The 17,534-nt window shown below is 46.5% G+C and overlaps 1 protein-coding gene across 2 annotated transcripts in view; it reads left to right on the top strand.

Moving 5' to 3' along the window:
- Nucleotides 1-17,534, top strand: part of AFAP1 (actin filament associated protein 1) — a 177,243-nt gene that overhangs the window by 144,778 nt on the left and 14,931 nt on the right. The window contains exons 11-14 of one of the 2 annotated variants that reach the window (XM_030801159.1): nt 369-514; nt 7,616-7,733; nt 12,302-12,553; nt 14,943-15,057. In XM_030801159.1, coding sequence (XP_030657019.1) covers nt 369-514; nt 7,616-7,733; nt 12,302-12,553; nt 14,943-15,057 — 631 coding nt within the window. The remainder of the gene's footprint in view (nt 1-368; nt 515-7,615; nt 7,734-12,301; nt 12,554-14,942; nt 15,058-17,534) is intronic. The other variant, XM_030801160.1, reaches the window with a different exon arrangement.

Genomic DNA, 17,534 nt, shown 5'->3' with positions numbered 1-17,534 from the left:
CTTCTCATGGTCAGGTGGTGTCGCCAGAGGCTCCTCAGCAACTTCCTTCAGCCGGAATGCAATTAATCCCGTTAATTTTCCTGTCTTACACCCTAGTGCCTTTCCCCACAATAATGGGAAGGCATTTTAGGACCTCAGAGTTTCATTCACCTTTGGTGTAATCGGGATGGCACTTCCTAAATTAAGGCCTGCTGTGTACGTGACGTTAATCCCATCGCTTAGCCAATGGCTGCGTCTTCCTTCTCGTTTCTTCTTAGGGACATCATGTTTCATTGCCTTTCCTATTATGTGGTCTCTTTATTGACACATTTATGAAAATGTAAAAATCTTTAGTTAAATACAGCCTACCTTTTTTCCCACTTCAACAGGCATCTTCTTCTGAAGACATGGGCAGGTGGATTGGGATTTTACTCGCAGAGACAGGATCGTCCACAGACCCAGAGGCTCTGCACTATGACTACATTGATGTGGAGATGTCTGCAAGTGTCATTCAGACAGCCAAACAAACCTTCTGGTAAGACCCACTGCCATGTGAAATGGCACCACAGTTCAGTAACTATCTTTTCCCTAACTTAGCTTAACTTAGTTTTTGTGTGAGGATATAGTCTCAGAAGAAAAACTAAAGACTTTCCCTTTTGCATTATCTTAAGCCAAATTTTGCAGAAATGTTTTTGTCGTGTCAACCCACTGGGTTTTCTATTTGAGCAGCGCGTGGCAAACTTGCATGAAGGACTAGATAGTAAATATGTTTGGTTTTGTGGGCCAGACGTTTCCTGTTAATAACCACTCAGCTCCCGCTGCAGCTGGACACCGTACATAAACGAATGGGTGTGTCTGTGTTCTAATAAAACTTTATTTGCAAAAACAGGCAGTGGCCTGGATTTGGCCCGTAGTTTGCTGACCCCTGTATTAGAGGAACAATTCTATGAAGCAGAAATGATTCTACATATTGCTGTAATGAGGACTGGGTTTTCAAAGCTATCCGTCAAGTACTTTGTAAATTTAAATTGTGATTTTTTAAAACAATGCTGCAATCATGTATAAAAACGTCCTTTTGAACTGTGAATATTTCTTTAACATAATGATGGCAGAATATTTGTAGCTGCAGTTCTTGGTATGGTCCACAGACCCCCTGGGGATTTTCCAGACCCGTTCTGGCAGTCTGCGGGGTTAAATTATTTTCATAATATACTAGGTCGTCGTTTCCTTTCTCCACTGTTTGGACATTTGCATTAGTGATCACTGACTGGCAGCTTCGCACCAGTAGTCGCCCTTCTCCGTATTAATAATCATTGTCACTGCCAATGTAAATAGTCAAAGAATTTTACCATTTGCGATAGTAAAAGAAAATGCTGGTTTCACTTAAGATGTCCTTGAGGAAGCAGTAAAAATGATGACTTTTTCTATAAAGGATCAGAGAGTAGATATTTGCATGAAGGCTCTGAAGCCCGTGTGTTTTTCCTGTTCTGCGTGACGTGATGAGAGGCCACAGAGAGCATGCAGGCGTGTACAATGATAGTGGTCCTGTTGAACAGCTCAGACAAGTGAGGTGCTCATCGAACTAGCTGCCTTGATTTTTTTTTTTTTTTCATTTTTACTTTAAAAAGCAACTAACAGACAAACTGTGGTTATTTGCACATAGGCATTTGCAGATGTTTTCTTGAAAATGAGCTAGCTACACCCATCATCTCTAGGGAAACAGTTGGCAGTATTTGTTGCTTATGATACATTTAAGCTTTCCTCAGAAATTAGAATTCTGGAAAATTTGCATCTGCCGTGGTGAGCTTGCCAGCTACTCAGCACCCGTAGACTCCTGCTGAGATCTGTAGTCATGTCAGCAGTTTTTTTTGATGTTGTATAATGAAGGGTGTCAACGTTTGACAGATCGGCAGAAGTCATGCTTGGGAAAAGATCTATTCCTAGTGCAAGATAAATGACTGGATTTTACTGCGAGTCGATTGATCTGCTTTCCGACTCCATGGCAGTTAGCGGTAAGAGACCACCACTTGCCGCGTTTTGGTGTAGCACCAAAGAAGCGTAGCTACAACTTGGAAAAAGCAATTAAAATGTGCCCCACTTGTCCGGCTTACATGTGTTTGAGGCTGGATTTTCTTCACATACTTCAACCAAAAGAGCATTTTGTGACAGATTGAGTGCAGAAGCAGGTGTGAGAATCCAGCCACCTTCTGTTAAGCTGGACATTAACTAGGTTTACAAACACGTGAACACTCTGCCACTTTCTGGTTTGTTATTGGCATTGCTGGACATTAACTGGGTTTACAAACATGTGAACGCTCTGCCACATTTCGGTTTGTTATTGGGGTTTTGTTGTTGTTGTTGGTTTTTTTTTTTTATTAAGGGTCTTGCTCTGTTGCCCAGGCTGGAGTGCAATGGCACAATTATGACTCATTGCAGCCTCAACCTCCTGGGCTCAAGGGATCCTCCCATCTCAGCCTCCCAAGCAGCTGGGACTACAGGCATGTGCCACCATGCCTGGCTAATTTTTTTTTTTTTTGGTAGAGACGGGCCTTATTATGTTGCCCAGGCTGGTCTCAAACTCCTGGACTCCTGGGTTCAAGTGATCTTCCCATCTTGGCCTCCCAAAGTGCTAGGATTCCAGGCATGACCCACAATGCCACTTTTAAGTGAATAACAATGAATGCATTTCTCAGGTTTTAATTTCAAATCCAGCAGGTAGTAGGTAGGGCATCTTGGCTTGGGTCCTGCTGTGGTATTTACTAATTAGAACAATTTGGACAAGTCATTCATTACCTTTTAGTACCTCTGCTGCCTTCTGTAGAAAATAGAGAGGGTGGGTGAGATAATCTCTGAAACTTGCAGCTTCAGCATCTTTCACCCCTTGACTGCTGCATATGTTTCTCTCATCCTTAGAGAGTTGGGACTGGGGTGAGGGAAGTGAATGAAAACAAAGCTGGTCATGAATTCCATCATCAGCAAGTGAGGAGAAACATACAGACAGCTGCTGGCAGACCCGCCAGTGCTGAGATTACGCGACCTTTCAAGTGTGAAGAAGATGGGCTCAGATGCCTGTGCTGTTGTGTCGTGCCTGTTTAATATGAACACCACCGTCTAGTTTTTCCACACAAGTGCTATTTATGGGGAATTGGAGCAGTCTTCCTTTGTGTCTTGAATGGTGAATGGATATTCATTTAATGCTTAGCTAGGGCATTCTGGGGCTAAGAAATAGTTCTCAAAGTGAAGATAACTTGGCCCATTTTAGGACTCAAGTCACATGTTACATACACCCAGCTAAGGTCAATAGCCTTGACAAGTGGAATTAGTGTTGCACAGATTGTCCATAAAATCCCCAGTAACACTGGAGGTTTTCTACAGTGCAGACTGTTCTCACCACTGTCCCTTTGTGTGGAAATCAGGACAGATGTAGTCTAGTACTTACCGTTCTATTTATACTCATTATATGTTTAATTATATTCTTTCTAATCAGCAAAATGTAGGTAAATTATAATGATTCTCCTATTCTTTAAGTACTATGCAGTAAATAAAGCACATTTAAAGTGTTTTTAAAGAGATATAAGATCTGTAAATCTATTTTTGCAAAATCTGCCCAACTAGACAGACATAAAAGTGGTTATGGATGTTCACTATATTTATTTGGAAGATACTAAATTTCCATAAAAACCTATCCTACATCCACATGTAATTGCAAGTATAATCAGCACGCCGATAACCACATTTAAGAGAAACCCTGAAATGAAATAGTTGCCCTAGAATATAGCTTGGATTTTACTTTATAAATGACTAGAGTATTAATCTAAACCAAATGTGGCAAGGTCACATTTTTGAGAAAGGAATGTAGATTATAACACTAAAAATATTTATTAAAAATATGCATGTAATGAATTTATGGCTGCAGGAATCTTTTCTACCTCGTTAAAGTCTTTATAGGAGCTGTCAGTTAGCAATAAAGCTTATTTTCAAGTTTTCTAGCCAAACACTCCTGTAACACTTAAGAGAGATGAGATGTGATAAGGAAACAGTGTTCAAAATATGGTTGCTTGCCAGTGTGATGAATATTTCTAAGATTAAATGTTTTGCTTTTATATAAACTGGCAGCCAGTTAATGAATCTTTTCAAGGTTCTTAGGAGAATTCTTTGTGCATTGTACATGACTGAGGAAGAGATGGCAGTAATATATTTCGAAAAGAGGAAAGTATAAGATAATAATGGAGATTCTCCCAGGAAAAGTGGGATATTTAGGAACTTTAATAATGGTAAACAATCAAAACATATTTTCCTGAAAACCTATTTACAATGAGAAACATAGATTATACAACACATGAAAATACTCCAGAGTTTTCCTGAAACTCTCTTCAAGTCACACTCAGCTGGGAGCCCCTCAGGAAGCAGTTGGGAGGATGAAGAGGTTGGAAAGCAGGGGCTGGTGCGGAGCGTGGGGAGATGCACAGATGGGGTGGTGAGGATGAAGAGGATGGAAAGCGGGGGCTGGTGCGGAGCGTGGGGAGATGCACGGATGGGGTGGTGAGGATGAAGAGGATGGAAAGCGGGGGCTGGTACGGAGCGTGGGGAGATGCACGGATGGGGTGGTAAGGATGAAGAGGATGGAAAGCAGGGGCTGGTGCGGAGAGTGGAGGGTAGAGAGATTCACAGATGGGAGGCAGTCCTCTTGGCCACCCTTTCCTCGGAGTCCCGGGAGGTTATTCTGAAATAGCTCCCCTTGACTCTCTCCTGGTTTTGGTGTAACAAGTGGCATGTGGCCTCTTACTTCATTTCCACTTCTATCTTTGGCTGCAAATCCTATTGTGGAAAGACACCAAGCACGAGACCGAGGCCTCGTGTTTAGTTGTGACCCCCCTGCCCTCTTGGGGACTGGGCAGAGTTGTCCTTACTGGGCCAGGTCCCTCTCTGTAGGGTGAAGGGTGACTAGCTGCTGGCTGAGGCCTCCTCCACTTAGGACATTCTGTGTGCCTGTGACCCCTAATCCCTGTGCTCTCAGGTCCTGCTAGGTGAGCCCATCAGAGGCATCCTGCAGTGGCTCTTCCCAGCACAGAAGCAGGAGTGGAGCCCCCCAGGGCCTCTGTTCTGACCCCATCCTTTGTCCCTGCTGCAGCAGGCCGAGTGCAGGGCATATGCTGGAAACTGAAGATGCAAGCCTGTGAGAGACGTGCATGCCGCTGGAAGGAGAAAGACTCAAGGCAGTACGGCCCAGGGCACAGGGGAGGGGATGGTCGCTGTGGCCAGGCTTTATTCATTCCTCCGTTTACTGCCTCTCGCTGACAAAAAGTATATATAGTGCTGTCTCCCTAAAAGCCCTCCAATGAGGCATTTAATTAGAAAACCTTAAATATTTATTTTTAAAAAATCAAAATCTATTACTCTGGAACTCTTAAATGAACGTTCAAGTTTTGCTGTGCTTTTCCTTCTTGTATGTTTTCTTCTTCATTTTATTTTCCTACATATACTTTTATGTATTTTAAGTTTAGCATATATTAATTTTTTATAAGGAAAGGAAAAAGTTTATAAAAGTTTATAAATTATAATTGAAGAGTGTGTCCAGGCAGCAAGCTGTGCATGGCGTCCCTCCCCAGCAGGGGGCGCACGCGCGCTCTGTGAGGAGCCATTTCCATGGCCCGCGGTGCTGAAACCCCGCCCGGAGCCCCAAGCCCGGTTCCGCCTGCTGCTCCCGAGGCTACGCTGCGGGACTTCTTACCAAAGAGGCCGACTTCACTTGCCCCTGTGTTTCTCTCCCCGGTTTTCACTTAACCCTGTGTTTTCTTCATCTGGTGATCACAGAAGCGCAGGATCCTGTGAAATACCCCACTAGCAGGAAATGCTGTCGGGGTGGTCCCTTCCCTGGGATTTACACTGTTAGTCCTGACCCGTGGCTTCGGAACCCGGCCGAGCCTCTAGGCTCCTGCCCCTGCCTGAGGACCCCTGCGTGTGCCCTCGTGGTCCCAGCGCTCCTGAGGCCGACCCTCCAGTGGGGAGAGCAGGCAGGACGCAGATGCAGGGCGGTGGCCCTGGGCCCGGAGGGGAGGGAGGGGCCGCCTCCTGGGGGGCAGCACCCATGCGGAGACCTGGGTGCGAGGGGTGTCAGGAGAGGAGTTCTGCAGACAGAGGGTCTGGGGGAGCCGCGAGAGCCAGGGGAGTGCCGGGGCACCCAGGAGACTGACCAAGTGCAGGAAGCCACAGCACAGGGACGGAGCAGAAACCCAGTCCCTCGGAGCCCCGAGGCCCTGGGCAGCACCTTGCGACTTCAGAAGCCCCTGAGGGTGTTGGGTGGAGGCTGGTGTGGCCTGGCCTGCCCTCCTTAAAGGAGAGTGAGCCGTTCCCTCACCACAGGCTCCACACTGTTGGGCCTCACCTCTGGCCACTAAATGGGCAGGTCTTTCCCATGCCAAGCAATTCTCTAGGTTTCTGCGGGCACCAGCTGGGTGTCCTAATACATGAACTCAACCCTCAGTGGTCTTCCAGGAGGCAGCGCGAGGCTCTCCAAGTTAAGGGCCCAGTCCACAAAGCTGACTCCACTTCAGATGCCAGTCACAGGTCCAGGATGTCACCTGTGCGTCTGACTAGTAGGATGTGAGTTGGAGGTTCCCACGACCCCTCCCCTCTAGTTCAGTCATTGCTAGAACGCTCCCAGAACTCAGGAAGAGCTTGCTTACTGGATTACCAGTTTACTGTGAAAGGACACAGCTCAGAAGCAGTGAGGGAAGAGGTGCGCCGGGCAAAGCATGTGGGGCACAGCGCTCCCGTGCCCTCGCTGGGCACACCACGCTCCTGGCACCGTGGCATGCACACAGTCCAGAAGCTCCGGGAACCCCATCCTCTTGGGTTTTTATGGGAAGTTCCAGCTGTAATCACAGGGTTGGTTTCCCTGGCAACCAGCTCTCATCCTACTCTTCATGTAGGAAATTCCAAGAGTTTTAGGAGCCCTGACCAGGAACTTGGGATGAAGACCAAAATACATATTTATTATGCCACAATAGCACACCTTCTAAAGGATTTCTTGGGCCGCTGTCAGCGGCTCTCAGAAGTTGAGGAAATTTCAGGGAAGAGGTGAAGAGATGTGGGGTGGCAGTGGTGCTGATTGAGTACTAAGAACACCATAAATACTTGGTGAATGAGTGTTCCAGAAAGCTTATAGAACAGGGGTCCACGAACTTTTTCCAAAAAAGACCAGACAGTAACTTTCAGCTTTGCAGGCCATGTTGTCCTTCTGGAAGTAACACACTTGTGAAAGCGGCATGTGTTCCAATAAAACTTTATTATGAACACAAGCTGTGAGAGGAGCTGGCCACTGTGAGAGACAGATGATAATCAAAACGCTTGGTATTTCCGAACACCTGTTATTTGCAGGCTTTGCTGCGTGTACCTGGCGTTGGTTATTGGCGATCTGTGCTGCAGTTCTGCAGATTATGTGACATCCTAATTTTATACGACAGTCCCTCCAACGCATCATCTCATTTCCGCTGAGATTCTGTCTAGTATTTCTTCTCTGCCCCTGTGACCTCTGACATAGCCTTGGGCATAAAGTCAGAACTCATTAAAGACTTGAGTGATTGGAGTAAAAGGTGGTCAGGTTCCGGATTTTAACGCATTTCCTTTCTTTCAGTTTCATGAACAGGCGTGTTATATCTGCTAACCCATATCTAGGGGGCACCTCCAATGGCTATGCCCACCCCAGCGGGACGGCACTTCATTACGACGATGTCCCGTGCATCAACGGCTCGGTGAGTGCCTTTTTTTGGAGTAATGGTTGGTTTTGTTAGAGGCCGAGGCTGTGAAAATTCTATGCTTCAGTTCCCCTGGTTTCAGGTCTGAATAAGGTCAGCTTTTTAATGCTCTGAGGCAAGGAGTCTCCATCTCATCTCTGTTCTCCTGGTTTCTGACATGCTGTTTATCTGAATCTGCATTTGAACAAGTGGATAGTTTGAGACTAGTAGACAGTTTGTCATTTAATGTCACTGTCATTTTTCTGTTGGTGTTGAGGTAGGGTCCCAATCTGTTGCCCAGGCTGCAGTGCAGTGGTGCAGTCACGACTCACTATAGCTCAACCTCCGCAGCTCAATCAATCCTCCCACCTCAGCCTCCCAAGTAGCTGGGACTATAGGTGCACACCACCACATCCCACTCATTTGTTTTATTTTTAGTAGAGACAGGATCTCCCTATATTGGCCAGGCCAGTCTTGAACTCCTGGGCTCAAGTGATCCTCCCACCTCAGACTTTCAAAGTGCTGGGATTACAGATGTGAGCCACTGTGCCTGGCCTAATGTCACTGTCACTAATTAAACGTGTCAGCCCACTAAAATATTGACTAAAGGAGAGCATGTTAGAGTAATACTTGGATAACTTGTTAAATCAAAACATAGCACAGTATAAATTATCAATGAGTAGTTATTTCTCGATGAGATTAAAATGCTGTGAAATCCCCTCAGGAAGGAAATGATGACGTAGAGGAATGACCACATTACAAATTCGACAGCTTCCCTTGGGGTGGATTTGGAGTAGCCAGGCTCCTGGCTCCTGGCACAGCGCTATCTGTATATCCATCTATCCATGCAGGAGATGTTTGGTAACAGCTTTCCCTGTTACGCTCGCCTCGGGGGTCTGTCTGGCCTTAGGAATTCTGAAGTCTGTTCTCAGCGTGTTGTGTCGTATGTGTAATCAGCAGGCCTCATCAAGTGCTGGTTCTACGGTGTCTGCCTGTTACTCATCTCACAACCGCGTATTGAGCGTCCTGCCTGATCCAGGCATGGTGCCCGGCCCCGGGTGTTCAGAGATGAGGCCTTCACAGTTAGCAGATGAATGAAGGAGGCTTGTGAGAAACCAGTATGCCGTTTGTCTGCCAGTACTGGGAGGGTTTGAAATTGGCATCTATGTTAAGATAATTTTCAAAGGTAGACATAAAGTAAATTTAGTGTTATGTTTTCCAGCCTTGGAAGGTATTTCAGACTTTTTTCTTACTGTTTTGCTTCTCCAGTCTTTTCCCCGATATTCTCATGAACGTCCTCAATCAGCCCTGGCATTGTAAATTCATAGCTGCCCCACAGCAAGAACCAGGAGTCAACAGCCTCCTTGAGGGAAGAGAGGGGCTGAGGACCCCCAGTGCTCAGGAGCATAAACAAACTGAAAGCAGGTTCTCATGGCCGTGGTCAGAAGCTGGTGGCCCATCCCTCAGGAGCCACGATGGACGCAGTGTGTCCCTGGGGCTCGGTCGCCTTGCCATTGGCCGCCCCCTCCTTCCTGCTGCTCTGGACCTGCCCTGGGGTTCCTGTGGGGGAGGCCGCCCTTTCTGTGCGAGGCCCCCACCTGATTTAAAGAGGGATCTTCTTATCACTTGGTCCGCCCCCCTCCCTCCTCAGTCCTCTCTCCCTTGCCTTATTGGCTGAGTGTCTCCCAGTGGCCAGACTCTGTGCCAGGAGTTGAAGAAGAAATGGTGAAGCAATTGTCTTTGTCCTGAAAGGGCCTCTGAGTCTCGTGGGAGTGAGTGGACCTGGGAGGGAAACAGACATAGGAGCAGGGAGAGCTTCCTGGGCCCTGGGCAGGGCAGGGCCTGCTTGTAGGTCCTGTGTTAGGACAGGGTGGTACGGGGCAAACAGAGCCACTTTAGGATCCCATCCTAGCTTCAGAGTCTATCCAGTAGAGCCCCCCATCTTAGGCAGATGGGTATCAGGTCCAGTGAATCTGCTCCTTTCCCCCTCAGCCAATCGTCCCTGGGGTGTCTCTGGGTGCCCACAGTCACCACAGCTCTCCACCCCTGGGCAGGGGCTTGTGCGAGTTCTTCCTGCTTAAGATGGCACCACACCAGCCTGTGAAGCAGGCTCTCAGGCTAGTTCTTGCCCTAGATTCCAGCCCCTGAGCCCTTCTCGAGGTGGGACCCGCTCTTCTGCCTCCATTTGCCCTGTGTCACCCCAGTGTCTCTTGACAGCACAGTCTTATCACTGGGTTTAGACTCCAGTTACTGCACTCGTCTGCATCCTGAGAACCATCCACTTCTCTGAGCCTATGTCTAGGCCGTCCCACCCAAAGACCCTTTCACACGCCTTTTCCTCAAAGGTGTTTCTCCACACGCACGCCTTACACACGAACCTGTGACTGTGAGCCGGCTGCCGTCGTCACCCTGTGGAACCACACACGTGATCATCCGGCTCCACCCAGCCCGTTTGATTCAGACTTTTATGACACTCTACAGGCCACCCCCAGGAGCGAGTGTTCTTTAGGCTATTCACAGCTTAATCTGTTGTAGAAACAAAGGTCTGCCATTCCTAAAGGGCTCTGCATGTGGGAATTGTGTGTGTGTGTGTATTGCTGGGCTGGAGATAGCCGCCTTTAGGACATAACGTGCTGTACATGTTTGTGGCTTCCTTGCTTATTAGGCCTTCCTCTGCCCAGGCCCTTCCTGAAACTATTTTCTGTGTGTTCGGCTCTGTTACCAGCTCATCTCTTTTTGGAGGGCCTCATTTCTAGATTTTTTTAAAGTTCATATTTATAGCCAGGCACGATGGCTCAGGCCTGTAATCCCAGCACTTTGGAAGGCAGAGGTGGGCAGATGACTTAAGGCCAGGAGTTCGAGATCAGCCTGGCCAACATGGTGAAACAAAGCCTCTACTAAAAATACAAAAATTAGCCGGGCATGGTGGTGGGCATCTGTAATCCTAGCTACTCAGGAGGCTGAGGCAGGAGAATTGCTTGAGCCTGGGAGGCGGAGGCTACAGTGAGCTGAGATTGTGCCACTGCACTGCAGCCTGGGCAACCGAGCAAGACTCCATCTCAAAAAAAGTTCATATTTATGACCTAATATCTGGCATCGTGGCACTGTTTCAGCTTTAGTAATGTTTACCCATTCAATGTTCCCCCTGAAGCTTAGACTAAGATGAAAGTATGCACACTCACATACTTTAAACTAGAAACTTCTGTGAGGTCTCTGTAGTGTTTTTCTGAGTCTTCCGTGTGACTTAATCTTCGGTATTTTAGGAAAATGATAGTCTCGTCTAGACCGTTTTAATAACTCTGGACAAATATATGCTAGGTTGTCATTATGAAACTCTCATATTCGAGTTTATCTGCAGGAACCGTTATTTTTAGATCACAAAAATAGACACATTGAAGTGATTGCGGAGGAATACAGACACTCCTACTGCAGAATTTTAAGTCTTTTCTATTTTTGTAACAAAAGGTTGTAATTACCGTCTGGCAGAAAGGACTATGCGGGAAGACTATCAACGGGGTAAAAGGAATAGAAGAGAGGAGTTAATCCTGCCTTTCTTGTCATGCCAGGCAATTTATAAAGACCTCTAACCCTGAAAAGGCCCTGGCTGTGGTCATCAGTTTTTGAGTTAATACTTTAATACCCATGTTCTCAGATTCCTCTGTCCCATGCAGTGGCATGTAGCTATTTTAGTCCTTTGTTAGAGATTTTCTGCTAAAATAAAACCATTATATCCATTAGATTTGGAAGCATCTAATTTCCTATGAGGATGTGATTTCTCTTTTCACAGACGGTTTTGGTTGTGTTGGTTGTGGCACTTTCTTCAGTACAGAGCAGGGGACAGAGGAGGGGTGTGTTGACGGTTCCCATAGGACTTGGGTCACTCATTGACTCCTGCACAGGGGCTTGGAGGAGCCTGCAGGTGGTCTCACGTCCCCAGAAGGAGCTCGAGGCTCAGCGGCAGCACCGTGTGGGGATGAGCACGCCCTTCCCTCCGCTCTGCCACTCACCGGCTCCAGGCCCTGTCTCTGCTTCCATTTTCCCCTTTTTCCCCAGATGACTGTGAGACGAAGTCAGCGTCCAGGACATGGGAAGTGCTGTGTAAAGCATCAGGTGCTCTGCTAGGACCTCGTGTGTCTTCATGTAGACCCAGAGCACCAGGCCCCTGGTCCCATGCTCGTTCCTCCCCTCACATCCACGCCCTGTGCTAGGAGAACTTCTGAACCCCGGGTTCTCTAAAGAAGGAAATGCCAAATCAACATTGCTTTTTCTCTTTAAAAGACAGGACAAAACAAAAACTTCATAATCCAAGGGTTCTGGGAATGGTTTAAGGAAAAAAAATTTTTTCCATAAGGCTTCAGAAGTCAAGTCCTTTTGAATCCACCTGCATGCTTGTGTTGGGTGTGTGTGTGTGTGTGTGTGTTGGTGGGGGTGCATGCCTTATTGATAACTGCAGTCTGTGTGCAGGAGAGTGTTGGGGTGCCGATGCTATGCTAAATGCCGTACTATTAATAAATGACATCTCACTGTGCTAAAAGCTGCTGTTTCCTGTGTCCAAGTCACTAACCACAAAGCTATGTGTGTTGCAGTGGGAACCGGAAGACGGCTTTCCTGCTTCCTGCAGCAGAGGCTTGGGAGAAGAGGTGCTTTATGATAATGCAGGCCTGTACGATAACTTGCCGCCTCCGCACATCTTTGCCCGCTACTCTCCTGCTGACAGAAAGGCCTCTAGGCTGTCTGCTGACAAGCTGTCCTCTAACCATTACAAATACCCTGCCTCCGCTCAGTCTGTCACTAATACCTCTTCTGTGGGGAGGGCGTCTCTCGGGCTCAACTCGCAGGTACGGCATCTTCTTCTGTAAGATTCTAGAACCACCTTCAAGTCACATTGCTCCAACAGAGTTTTGCAACTTGTAGTAAATGGGACTCATCAAAGGCAAAGCGTAATGTTTTTTTTTTTTGTCAACTAGAATATAATTTGCAGCCTGACTACCAAGGAACTGATGAGATATTTCTAATGAGCTCATGGTTTATCTGAGCACTGTGTTTCTTTGCCCACATCTGGCTCTCTTTCTGTTCTTGGAAAATTCCCCAGTGAAATTTTGTGAATTATGTCAACTAAAGGCAGAGAATTTAAAAGAAACGGGTAATAAAACTTTCCAGAAGATTCTTGAACAGCAAGTTTCTTTAGTATGTTTCCATTACACTTAATGAGGAAGGGTTGACTCTGTGTAGTCATTGCTTTTGATCTTCAAACATGAAATAGATTATTCAGAGTATGGTAGTGTTTCTCCATGACAAGTCTAAAGGTAGACTCCCCAAAACTAGATGATGATAATAAAGGCTTCTGATGACCATTGAACAATAATAACCGTGATGTTGAACTATTGTCCATTGCATGCCCTGTATCTATGGCAAACAGTAAACATTTCAGAGTAATTTTGTGGTGTTAGGCCTTTTTTTTAAAAAAAAAAAAAGATGAAGTCTCACTATGTTGCCCAGGCAGGACTTGAACTGTGGGCTCAAGTGATCCTCCTGCCTTGGCCCCCCAAGTAGCTGGGACAACAGGCACATGCCACCGTGCCCAGCTTATCATGCATAATGTTTTATGCTTTGCCTAAAGACCTAAGCCCATTATGTAAGAATATGAATATACAGCAAATGGGCATGTTTTAAATACTTGTTTTTTGCTCCATCCTTTGGATAATCTTAAGAAAATAATGAACCAGATAAAATTGTAGAATTGTAGATAGTAGTGACTTAGAACAGTAGCTCCCAATAGGTTGGCTTCATCAAAAATCAAATGCACAGGTTGGTGTTGCTTTTTGATTTTTCATGACAGTTGTTCAGATCCCATCCCTGGGGATTCCCATTCAGTGAGTCTGAGGGGCCCTGAGCTAAGTGTAGTCAGGGACCGGGGGTAGGGGAGCCGTTGGCCTTTTTTGAGGACTTATGCCAAAAAGTTGGCAGGTTATGTGTTGTATTCACTAAGTGAATGTGTATCTGTCTACGTTTTTACCTGTCTTTTTATTGGCATTAGAGTCGCCTTAGGTAAAACCCTGCCACACAGTTTGCCATCTTGCACACTTGGATTGTCCCCACATTGGTTGGGAATCATTTGATGTATGGTTCCCATGTGGAGTTTTTGTTACTATTGTTCCCTTTTGTTTTGATTTTGTTGAACTAGGAAACACTTTTGCAAGTTAAATTACATGACCTCTGGGTTTCCTGTCCTTATGTGGTCATTTTAATGGGAACCTATCGTTTAATGGCGAGACCTTGCACTTTCTGAGCACTTAATGTGCCATGTGCTCTGTCCATTATGGCACGTCATCTGATCTTTTTAGGAACCCTGTGGGGAGGTATCTCTTTATGTTTTTAAATGATCAAATGGGGGCTCAGAAAGTTTAAATAACTTGCTCAACTTCTCCTAAATGATAGAGCCAGAATTTGGAGCTAGATCTCTCTGCCTCCCAAAAATTGAGGCCTGCAACAGAAGTAAGCTGTTTCATGGAAAAAAGCGTGGGCGTGGATGCTGGAGTGAGCCTTTGCTGTCATGCTGAATTAATTACACAACTAAGCTACACGTAAGGTCACTTCAGCAAAATGCAAAACGTGTTGGCCTGTATCAGTCTCAGGAGTAGAGTACTATTTCACTTTTTCAGAAATCTGTAGTTAGTGGAAATTCAGTTTCCATATTATTGCGGCTATGTCTGTGTTATGCTTCTCTTGCTTCCTTCTGCGGACTTCGTCAGCGAGTAAGAAGGTGGTCAATTATCCCATCAGGATGGCACTCAGTGTCAAAGCACTTGGAGCAGCAGAACTCACACTGCAGGGTCATGTTCCTCTCCTAAAAGGCATCCCACTGAAATAAAAGCTGCTTATCCTCAGAAACACAAACTACTTCTCTCAGCTGAGTGCTCTGGGGTAGTCAGCTGCCTGCACCAGTTTGGTTAGCATTTGTGATCTGCCAGTAGAAAGGGGCCACTTCTGCAGCCTTCCAGCGGAACACAGCCTACGGAGCTTCTGCCACACCCTCCGTAGCCATTCCCCAGAATCCCAGCAGCCCCGTGTTTGGAAGCCATCTTGCTTTTCTTTCACCTTTGTTTTATCTTCCATCTATGCTAGTTTCTATAATACTTAGAGACTGAAAGAAATGACTCCAGAAAAAAGACCAAGATTTGTTCGACTCTGTTTATTTTTAATGTTCTTATATGTTTATTTCAACAGCTCAAGGGTAAAAAGCCCCCCGTGGTGTCTAACGGGGTCACAGGAAAAGGGAAGACTCTGAGCAGTCAGCCAAAAAAAGCGGATCCCGCGGCTGGTGTGAAAAGGACGGGTTCGAGTAAGTATACCATCGGATGTCTTGCATTCCAGCTGCAAGTGCACTCGGTGGAGCTGGGCCTGTCTGAGCCTGCCCACCAGCGAGTGCCAGCTTGAGGTCAGCTGGAGAGATGGAGCGGTGGGCACCGTCATCCTTCCTCATCGGCCACATGGAAGGACAGTGGTGATTTCAGCCCAGCTTTTCTGACTGTGCTTGTAAATTGAAGCCCAGAACTGGTTTGCCGCCTGTGGGATCAACGCAGCATTTTAAAATAGGCAGTTGTGAGTGCAGGTTGCTTGCAGCTCCGGGTGGCCCTGGGCTCCAGGTCAGGAGACCTCAGCTCTTGTCCCTGATCTGTGGTTGTCAAGCCGTGCAAACTCTAAACTCAGCATCTTTATCTGTCAGACGTAGACACATGGCTCCTGTGGTTGGTGCAGTTGGAATAACTGAGGTAATACATGGACCTCAAAGCACTAGAGCAGTACGAGGAGTTCTGAGGAATGGTTAGTCCTGCGGTGCCTGTGGTCCACAGCAAGCCATTCTTATCCCATCCGGTTTACTTCCCACAGCCACTTTGTAAGCGTGGGCATTATCCTCTACCCCGTCATAGAAATGAGAAAAGAATCACCGAGAGAGTAAGCAGCTCCCCCGAGGGCTCACAGCTGGTAAATCACAGAGCCAGAGTGGGTGCCAGGCTTTCAAACTCCACATCCACCTGGAAATAGATTGGACAGAGAATCATTAAGACATGAGAGATGCAGCCTGCCTGGACCCAGCACCCTCTTCCCTTCCCTCCAGTAGATCCATCTAGGGCAATATGTCATCTCTTAAGTGTTTGTATTTGCATTAGTCCTCATTATGTTGGATGTCTAATCAGGGAGCCAGCCAGGCAGCATTTTTTCACTCAAGGGACTCAAAGATACACCAAAGTGGTCCAATGGACCCACACATGCAGACAAGCAAGTGGTAGGGCTGCAATATGGGGATTTACAGGTGAGGGGCTCCTGAGTCCATCTGGGCACGTCCAGGAAGATTTCCCAGAGGAAGAAGGTGGGAGTTAGGTGCAGATGTTGAGTTTGATGTGGTTACATGCCATCGCCACTTGGGATTTGTACCTGAGATTTTCGAATCTGGATCTGTGCAACTGGTAGACCAGTCTCAGTGCTAACGAAGATGAGGCCGGCTAGCCCCAGTTGGTAACCCCCACACCAGCTGTCGAAGAGAGAGGCCCCCATACTGACATGTGCCGACATCCATTTGCCCTGTGGTTCTGTTTTTGGAGTCAGACATCCACGTAGGGGAGTGGAGAGGCTGGCAGTGTCCTTGGCCATGTTCGTGAATGAGGCTTGGAATCGCTCTGCAGGACCAGGCTGCGTCTGCCCCGAGGAAGTGTGTACATCCCTGATCTAAGCTTTTCTCCACCTCTGTTCTACCCAACATACATGTTGACCAGATAGGTTGGAGCCAGTTGGGCCAAATCCTCCCTCCTACCACCATTTGTTTAATGTACTAACTTCCTTTGACCTTATCTGGCAAATCTTATTTCCCGAATGTATCGGGTGTATTTACTTTCACCTCTTTTAGTATTGTTTCTTTGGGGAGGGGCAGATGAGGGGAGCAGCTCACACCTGGAAAGCTTTGTTACAAGCAAACTCCGAGTCCCACAGAGTCTCAGTCGCCACGGTGTTTCTGTCAGTACCTGTGCTGACTTTATTTCCTAGATGATTTATTCCTTTATCTTATGAGATCTGTAGGGAGTTTTTATTAACTGTGGTGACATCTAATGGTGACAAAAGAGAAAAATAATGGCATTCCGTGTTTTTGCTGAATCCAGCCAGTTGCATTATAGATTAGATGGGATTTATTAGATGGGGACCAAAAGATGTGGAAATTTATAGGTTATTGCATTGAGTTCATTGGGGAAACAGCTTAGTTTAGAAATAAGTGAGTAGAGTTTGGACTTGGCCCTGTTTGCAAAATATGTCATTACCTTATAGCTGCAAACAGCGATCCTTTTGTTTCAGGTTGTCGAATGCTTCGCCTCTCCTCAGGCTGCCGACCCTTTTGCTGTCATTCTGTGTGTTTGTTTTGATTAGGGGCAAATTGACTGAGGAGTGATCACTTTTTATGCCTTCATAAATGCAGTATTTCATTGAAATCATGATGGCTTACATTGCAAGAATTGGCAAATCCAGCATTTAGGACAGGTGCTAGAAATGGCTCCCTGCTGTCCCTGAGTGGACAAGGCTCTGGGAATCGCTTGTCGCTGATACGGTAAGAATTGTCAGTGAGTGTCCACTACATCAGGCATCATATCATTTTGTTAGATTTTTTTCAGATATATGTTTCTAATTTAAAACACACACATCTCATTTAAAACACACACATGCGCACACGCACACACATGCACACACACAGGATTCCTTCTCATTTCTGCTTTAGAGAGGGTGAAGCTGAGCTTCTCTACGGGTGGCTTGCAGAGTCATGTAGCAAGGGAG

The sequence above is a fragment of the Nomascus leucogenys genome, chromosome 20 (genome assembly GCF_006542625.1).
Source record: "Nomascus leucogenys isolate Asia chromosome 20, Asia_NLE_v1, whole genome shotgun sequence".
Classification (NCBI taxonomy): Eukaryota; Metazoa; Chordata; class Mammalia; order Primates; family Hylobatidae; genus Nomascus; species Nomascus leucogenys.
This window is presented reverse-complemented; position numbering and strand designations above follow the sequence as displayed.